Source organism: Ruditapes philippinarum, unplaced genomic scaffold (assembly GCF_026571515.1).
Source record: "Ruditapes philippinarum isolate M1 unplaced genomic scaffold, ASM2657151v2 ctg12535_1_1_1_1, whole genome shotgun sequence".
Taxonomy (NCBI): domain Eukaryota; kingdom Metazoa; phylum Mollusca; class Bivalvia; order Venerida; family Veneridae; genus Ruditapes; species Ruditapes philippinarum.
In genome coordinates, this window is record NW_026857267.1 from 4,538 (window position 1) to 13,234 (window position 8,697).

At 30.9% G+C, this 8,697-nt stretch overlaps 1 protein-coding gene across 1 annotated transcript; it reads right to left on the bottom strand.

The window, feature by feature from the left end:
* Nucleotides 1-238: 238 nt before the first annotated feature.
* On the bottom strand, nt 239-8,227 carry LOC132749233 (thrombospondin-2-like). Its single transcript, XM_060738951.1, has 10 exons — nt 8,160-8,227; nt 7,460-7,501; nt 6,902-6,981; nt 6,475-6,543; nt 6,098-6,212; nt 5,211-5,333; nt 3,762-3,932; nt 3,020-3,190; nt 2,520-2,684; nt 239-913 (listed from the first exon to the last, which is right to left on the bottom strand). The coding sequence occupies exons 1-10, from the start codon at nt 8,170-8,172 to the stop codon at nt 516-518; spliced, it is 1,347 nt and encodes a 448-aa protein (XP_060594934.1). The 5' UTR covers nt 8,173-8,227; the 3' UTR covers nt 239-515.
* Between the last annotated feature and the right edge of the window lie 470 nt (nt 8,228-8,697).

Below are 8,697 nucleotides of genomic sequence, written 5' to 3' on the forward strand. Positions count from 1 at the left end.
TCAGTTATTTATCAATTTCAGCTTTGCTTTTCTCTAAACAGCCCTGACAATGTCAGAATTGTCAACAGTAATAAAATTGAGGTACCGCAAAGGGAAAATCTTAAAAAGTAGTCTCATCTTTGAAAAGTGTGTAATTATATTTTGATAACTTTCACTGTGAAATTATCTAATATAATTTTTCACGGATAAATCAGTTATCCACTAAAAAAGCATTAAATAACACAGTTTTAATTTCTAGAATTTTATTTGAATTCACCAGTGTGGATGTTTCACTTGTCATATGCTACCCATTCAATTCAGCAAAATTTATAATTTAGCTTAATACTTGAACTCATTTCAATTATAATTGTACAATAATTCTAATCTAAACATGTCTAAACCAAAATCACGTGAAAGAAATACTTTTCTTGTAAGTGGTTCGAAAGGTTACAAAACACTAGGTGATTACGTAATTGACCTATGTGCTGAATTGATCAGTTCATCGTTGGCTAAATTATGAAAAGATTTGAAGTATTTTAAGTGCGAATCAAAATGCCGGAAAATATATTCATGTGTTGTGAATCTTCAAGCAACCTAGTCCCACCACTCGCACTATTACATTTCACCCATACCCTGTCGCCCTTTCTAAGGTGAACAAATATTTTTGATGAATTGCAGACGTATGTATTTCCCTCATAATAATGAGAAGCGGAGTAGTAAGTGTTGTTAATCATGATATTAACATACATATGTACACCAGTGTAAAGACAAAACTGGTAACTAAACGAATAAGATCCGCCCACCGGTGCTGTAAAGTATCCAGTTGTATTGCTGTATGCTCCGCCCATGTTGACGAGGTTTGTTGTGAAGATGAATCTCTCGCCACTACTTACAAGGTATGTTGTCAGAGCATGCGCGAGAAACACCACAGTGGCTGTAAAATTATACAAATAAGATTGCTAATGCTGTACTTGTATGTTGAAAGACATTTCAATGATCATAAAACCACGCCTAACAGATGCATGAAATAAATAACATTGAAAAATGCTTCAGTCACGTTTACTACATATATTTCTGACAATCTATCAATTTAAGTTCAAAAAGTGTGGCTTTTCAAAAACACTTTTTATTCGAAAAAATTGACAGAAAGAGTGAATACATCAGGTTAAAAACAACATTGACAATGAGTGGTTTTACTTATTTGACACGTATAATGACGTGACTTTCGTGCTATTATTGTTCATTTTATTATCAGTTAAGCTCAAAGTGCCCCGCGATGAGCTGTTATGATAGCAATATGTCCGTCTTTCGTTGTTGTCCATAATTTTATTGCATATCCCTGTAAAGCAAATGTTTCATTTCACGACGTGTCATATACATGTTTAGATATAACCCTGCTATCTAATAAACCTGTGGTGAAATTGATATCATGTTGAAAAGATTGATTAGAATTCATATGACATGTGAACGTATGTGTTATAGCATCGTTTAGCATCGTAGATACATTTATACCCCGTCATACAGTGATGTAAAGAAAATCGGACTCAGATATTCACCAAGACACTTCATTCTCGTGAAGAACTACTTTCGTTAAAATCACAATGACTGACTAGAAATTTTATTGTAGACACGGCGTTATTGTGCGACTGCACGATTTTCACGAGCTATTACTTTTATTTTAGATTTACTACTTAGAATACAGCGGCGTACCTTGTGCGAACATTCTGTTTTTGTTTTTTCTCTACTGCTGTTTTTTTTCCTAACATGTCATATTTGAGCAGTATCTTTTTCTATAACCAGTGATGGTAAACAATATAATTATATGCATGTGAGAATGTTTTGTGTATGCAGAGGAGCATCTGAGTTCCCCCACAATCGGATGAATACTTATATATACCTATTGTATAATTATTTTATCATTCATGTTATAGACCTGCTTTTTATACCGGACACTATTATTGCTACAAAATATTGTTAAACCTCATGTTGTATACTTTGATATACCTGACTGAATAAAGTATCTGTCGTCGAAAAGTCCAAAACTTGATTGAGTTAATATATTTTTTATCACGCCTACGTTAGCAATCGCAATTATGTACAAAAATGCAACAAATGCACGAAAAGAACCACGTACTGCCGGTAATTCGTTAACTTCGTTGCATGTTGTTTTCAAATCATTATCGACTTATTGTTATAAAACAGATTTTGCAACCGTCAAGTCGAATGTTCATACGGAAAAGTGAATGAATTCAACATAGGAAAAAGAAGACATCCCTGAATAGTCATAACAGTCCGGACAAGGGACATCACTCGAAAGCATTTGAAATCAAATTTAATGGATGACAACCTCAGTGTTTGTATTACAGAGTAACATTGCTCGTTATAGCCCGCCTAAAGCAAAATTAACATGTATTTTTTATTACTAATCATGAAGTATTGATATTTAATTTAGTTATTTGGAACTGATTTCAACAACGTATAAATTTGTTCAAATTTCCTTTGGGATTCAATTTTGTTTTGCTAAAATTCAAAGTTCTTACCACATTGTTTCTGGTTACAATCTTGCACCTCTGTCACTGGTCCAGCGCAATATTGCCCATATAGAGATGGTGATGGATTCGTACATTTTCTGAATCTTGATCGCAAACCTCCATCACATGTTGCTGAACAAGATGTCCATGTTCCCCAGGAAGACCATCCTCCGTCTGAATTTAAAAAAAAACTTTGTGTTGAAAATTAGTATCGATGTTTGTTTACTATATACATGTAGTTCAAATCTGTCCTTTGGAGCAGAGAGTCAATGCCTTTTGTCAAAACACCTCATGTATGTTTTCTGCTTTGATTTCACTCACAGTGAACAAACTTATTTGATTCGTTTTATTATTTCATTTTCTGGTATTTTTAACAGGGAATATTTTTTCCACATTTATAGAGCGTAAACCGTTTAAAGGGCTTTCTTTCTAAAAATATTCTTATCACAAAGAGAAAACAAAGAGAATCTTTTTTCTGTACCATTGTTTATGATAAATACATTACTTACTCGCACAAGGACCCAGCATACATTGTTTGTATTCTAATGGATCCCCAAAGCAATGGTCTCCAAAGCGTGATGGGTAAGGATTTGTGCAGTTACGAACCCGTCTCTGTACCCCAACATCGCATGTTACTGAGCATGCACCCCAATTTCCCCATCCTGTCCATCCACCGTGAACTAAAAGAAACGAATCACTTTCGGAAATAAGAATGATGCATGTTTAACAGACGTGGTCATGATATCAAAGGTTTAGATAATGACTTGATGAAAAAAAGACTGAACTTTTTTTAACATGACAGGATTAGAAATTGTTTTGCGCGATTAATATTTATACTCAAATTGATGTACGTCTAGAGTCTAGACAAAAAAACTTGTCCTCAAAATTTCAGATAATTCGCTCACTCCATATTCCAGAATAATTTTTCTGATTGTTAAAAGATGACCCAAAATTGAAAAACGATGCAACGATTTTCTCTGAAATCGGCACAAATGAAAAGCACAAATTTATGGGGTGTTTTTGTAAATTATGAGTTTACTTTTTAATTATCTTTTGCAATTCTTTCTGTTTTGAGGGCCCGGGATGATTTATATTAGAATTTCATTTTTTATTCTTTGGGATCGTAGCAGAGTTTCATTTAAGACAACTGACAATCCTGACACTTTCTTGTAACGAAGCATATTTAAAATGCACCATTTAATCGGTTGTTTTAACTTTTTGTTATAATATGCAATTTTACTTATAACTTACTTGGACATAGCTGTTTTAAACATGATTTTGTATCGGTTTTGTTCCCAACACAATCAAGGCCATTGTGAGCTGGCGGAGGGTTGGTACATGTTCGTTTTCTTGTCTGCATTCCTTTCTCGCAGGTTACGGAACAAGTCGACCATTGCGACCATTCTGCCCAGTTCCCATCCACTTAAGTAAAAAATCCCATTAAACGCTAGAATTTTTGATGTGCGCAAAAGTTTTATTTAAAAGATCGCAATTATTTTGTGTGGGTTCTATAATGGATTTTCAAAGAGCTTACTATTTTGTTATTTAATATGCCCAATGAGTCAAACTTACGAGTCAAACAGGCGTCAAATGTAAAAAATTACATGATTGCAAATAAGTAAAACAACGTCAATTATAAAAATATCAAATTCTGTTCTATGTCACAATAAGATAAAAGAATTTCAATCACTGCTATTGATATTGTATATTAATAACACGTGTATTTCTGAAAATTTTTAACTTTGATACAATGACTGATGATGATTTAGAAGTTTTATCATTTGTATTTTATTTTCTTTACTGATAATATTGTTTGTTTTTTTCTTTACTACCGCTGCAAAAACCTTGCTTTTAGCTTGAAAACAGTTGCGAGATACCATTGTCTGAAAATTGGAGTCTTATAAATAATGTTAATGTTAAACAAAAATATGTGCTTTTAAAGAAACGATCATACATAAAAGCAAATGAGTTAATGACAAATGGGTTGAACATTGAATATTAAAAACCCATAATGCCTGAACAATTGATATCTTTATATTCATTAAAGCTATTTCTATTTTTTGTTACACATTGATTACAGAGCTGAGTCGTCTTCAGTTTCTTTTGTGTGTTGGCAATTAGTACAATTACAGTTTTTTTTTTTCATGGAAGCAACATTTCTTACATTTTGAAACATCTTTTACAAAGTAGTTCACATTCAACGCTATTTTCTTCAAGTAATAAGCATCTCACATATATGTATTCTAAATTCATTATTATAAAATTATAAAACACTTATTTTCTTTATCTACCGAACGAAAAATGTATTCATTTCCGAGGAATAAAGTGCCTTTAAATTTAATTACTCAGGTGTTAGACTTACTTATAAGGGTAATATATATCGTGAAGTAAAGGCATTGTACGATCGAGATCTGAAGCATTTGACAAAATAAGTCTAGACATTAAAACAAAACTTACTCTAATCGGTTCCATGTTAGAACCCATTTTCTATATGGGTCAGAGATATGAGTTTTGCTATATGGGTCAGAGATATGAGTTTTGTGTATACAATTTTTAAAGATATTAAAATATTAAAAAAAAAACTACATTTAATTTACGTTTTTGTAAATATGTATTATGTTCCAACATTTGCCGCTTGTGGTGAACTCTGCAGAAATACTACTACTCTTACAGGAATGTGTAACTTACAAAAATTCTCACCTAATGTGCAGAGGCCGCAGAATTTCGGACAGACATTTTTCGAATGCTGAATGTCTTTGCATATGTTGAACATTGCATTTAAGTAAGCACAATCTACTTTCACATCGTCCATACACGTTGTAGCTGAAATTTTAACGTAATGTTATGATGAAGTCTGAATTTATCACAACCAATATTACAAAAATACAAAAGGAAACCCATGAAAATGCGATTACATTTTGTAAAAAAAGGAATGTTAAAAAAGCTTAATTTGGACATTATGTTGTTACGGCATATGGTTTTATTTTTTTTATTTAAGTTATGCATTTACATTAATTGATTATTTCTATAACTTATTGTACACTGAAATATCCTTTTTATATAATTATAATTTATATAATTATAATTTGTAACCTGTTTCTGATTTCTTTTTAACTTTAAAAGTAATTACAGCTTTTAAAATGATGTTTAAGTACTTTTTACTTTTTTAAATATTTTTAAGGTTGTGGTGGTAATATTGAAAAAAAGGCTATTTTGTTCAAAGTAAGTTTTGTGAAGGTGATTTGCTGCGTTTATTGTCCCTTAAATCTTTATGTTTTCTATGTAAATGTTGTTTTTGTTGGTATATAATTTTGCTTCATGTCGAACACTTGGATTCGCGTTTGACCTGGGACAAATTTTTTATTTAGGGATACTAAAGCGAATTAATATATAGATTTTACTTACAACGCCAAGATATAACCAAGATATAACTAAGATGCTCTCGTATCTTGTTTATTCAGAGAGACTCATATATAGTATATGCCAGAAAAGTAGCTTTATACCAAGGGTAACAAATTAAAATTAAGAAAAGGCAGTTTATTCTATTTACTCTTTATGCTAACTTAGATCTACAAAAAGGAACTTACGTTTAAAGTGGATACATAACTGGTTGTTACATCTCTCTGTACTGCAGCATTCATGGCAGCTCGTTTCTCGCTCACTAACCTCCCGACCAACAATTCCTGATTGAATACCACATTGCTACATATAAAACATTAGATAATGTCAGCATGAGTGTCAGTATATACAAGTAAATGTTTGTTAAAGGCACTTAATAAACCGAAAAGTGAAATCAAATTCAAATGTCATTTACTTTAATGATTTCTTCGACAATTAATGAATTCAAACTTTATTTATAATTGCAATCATCCAGTGCCAAAAGAGTCATCTTTTTATCATTAAGTGCGCTTGGTATTTGCCGTTCCCTGCAAACCTAGTTAGTAAGAATTACCAGAGAACTTACTTCGTTATTAGTGCAGCCCATTGTGAACTTTGTGTCTTGTCCAGATGTAAAAGAGTTTGTATAACATGACTACAATTTAGTAACAAAAACTATGTAACATGAGACACGTACATCTTAGAAAAATCTTAGCATAAAAATCGTTATTCGAGTTTCGATCTACATTGTATTTAAATAGAATGAGGAATTACATTTGTAAGACATTGATTACGATTATATTTGAACTTCCTGACTTTTGAAGCATTGATTCTTTGAATCAAACTAAACTCGTAGTTCAATAATGAACCATGTATTTTCATAGTTGATATATTCATGGTCTGCAAGTACACCCATATTATATTTAAGATATTAAATTAAGACATCGTTTTTATTATCATTAGTTAAGAATAAGTGAAGGTGACTAATTAAAAAGATAATGATGATATGATACCTGTCCAGTTCGACATTGTGTGGTTGAGATACAGTTGTTGACTGATGACACACCCGAACATGAGTAGCATTCCAGACAATCTGATTTACAATGTGTAATAGCTATTTGCTTTATACAACTTAATTGTTAATCATATAAATTAACAAGAGATAACAAAAAATTGTTTGAGCTTTTATTCTACCGTGAAAACATATAACGTAACATTGCTTTTATTTGGAAAAAATCTAGTTATTTCATGTTTCAGTTAAAATTACTAAGTGTTATTACATTGCTCAATTTTAAATATGATGACTATTGATACGTTATTTTTTATGTGATTGTATTTTTTTGTATGGAAATAAGCAGATCTTTCCAGTAAGTAATGTAACATTTGTTATCGTAAATATTTGCGATACTTGTTAATACATGCAAATTCAATGCACTTCCTTTAAGGTCAAAATAAGTTGGCGTTGTGTATCTTTATAGTTAAAAAGGCGAGACTCTTTATGCTCTTGACTTTTATTATTTCAATAAGTATAAAACTAAGAATAGAGAAAATATATATCATAAAATACAAACCAACTGTGTACAGTGTTCCAATAAGGAGAATAATTAGTATGTCTGAAAACAAATGACAAATGTAGACACTTTATAATTAATTACGTCGTATAAAACCCAGCAACTTTACACGGGTGTTTAAATAATTAGATAAACAAAAATTCTTTGATAAAACATAAAGCATTGTCATTTACAAATTCAAAAGATTTTTGTGTTACCTTTACATTTTGTACTACATGTAAAACAGTATTCATTTTGCGTGTGCAAACTTTTAAAAGAGATCGACAGTTATAGCAAAGTAATCATAAAAAACAGAACCGTACAGACATATTTTAGAATTTTCATAAGAGACGTTGAATGAAATTACATATTATATATATTTGTGGTAAAAGACTTGTTCAATTTCCAACAAGTACAGTAAGGGAACAATGTTACAAAAGGACGAGAGAAAAAATGCAACAAAGGTGATGGATTGTAAACATCTGCAAATAAATACTTGTTTGAAATGAATTAGGAAAATCTATGATTGTGCCTAAATGCAATGAAAGTGTTTATAGATCTAGATGTTTATTTTTTTTTTTTTTTTTAGATTTTAGTCAAAAATGGAACGAGTTACCTTGGCGTTAAAATTTGCTAACAAAATAGATCCAATGAAGTAAAGTTATTTTTATACATTAAACATTTGGTAAACCAAATTTATATTTAAAATCAAAACACTTACATGATGCTAGCATTGTTAAATGATGTTTCACTACAGGTTTGTCAGTCTTTACTCCATGTCAAGATTAGAAAGAAATGACCTGGGTTGATTATCTTGCCATATATAAGCGATTGGAGATATCATTCTTAATTGATAAGGTCATATAATACAAATGTCATTTACATTAAGAACAAAACCGCAATCTGACACACTTTATGTTATTTCAAAATTTGTACTACTAACTCATCTGTATTGTTTAAAGAGTTCTTTAAAGGTCCATTATGCCCCATTAAGGAATCCTCTATTTTTTTCAAAAACTTTTTGATTTTTATGACCCGTCAAAATTTAAAAAAAGTTACTCATTGGCCAATATTCATGAATTACCTGAACCATCTTCTTCTTCTGTTGTTGCTGTTGGATTTTTTTGTTTTTTGTTTGTTTTTTTGTTTGTATTTTGGCAATAAATACAGATATTATGATTTAGTATATTGTACGGAAGTAAAAATACTACATTCTTTGTACTTGTTTACATTTTGCTTCATTTATAAGGACTAATTTC

Bases quoted from the DNA above. Each gene is read 5' to 3' on its own strand.
- LOC132749233 (XM_060738951.1), bottom strand. The intron at 6,544-6,901 runs GTATCATATCAT...ACTAAATTGTAG, and splicing joins CACAATGTCGAACTGGACAG to TCATGTTATACAAACTCTTT. The intron at 3,933-5,210 runs GTGAGAATTTTT...TTTTTACTTAAG, and splicing joins CTGCGGCCTCTGCACATTAG to TGGATGGGAACTGGGCAGAA.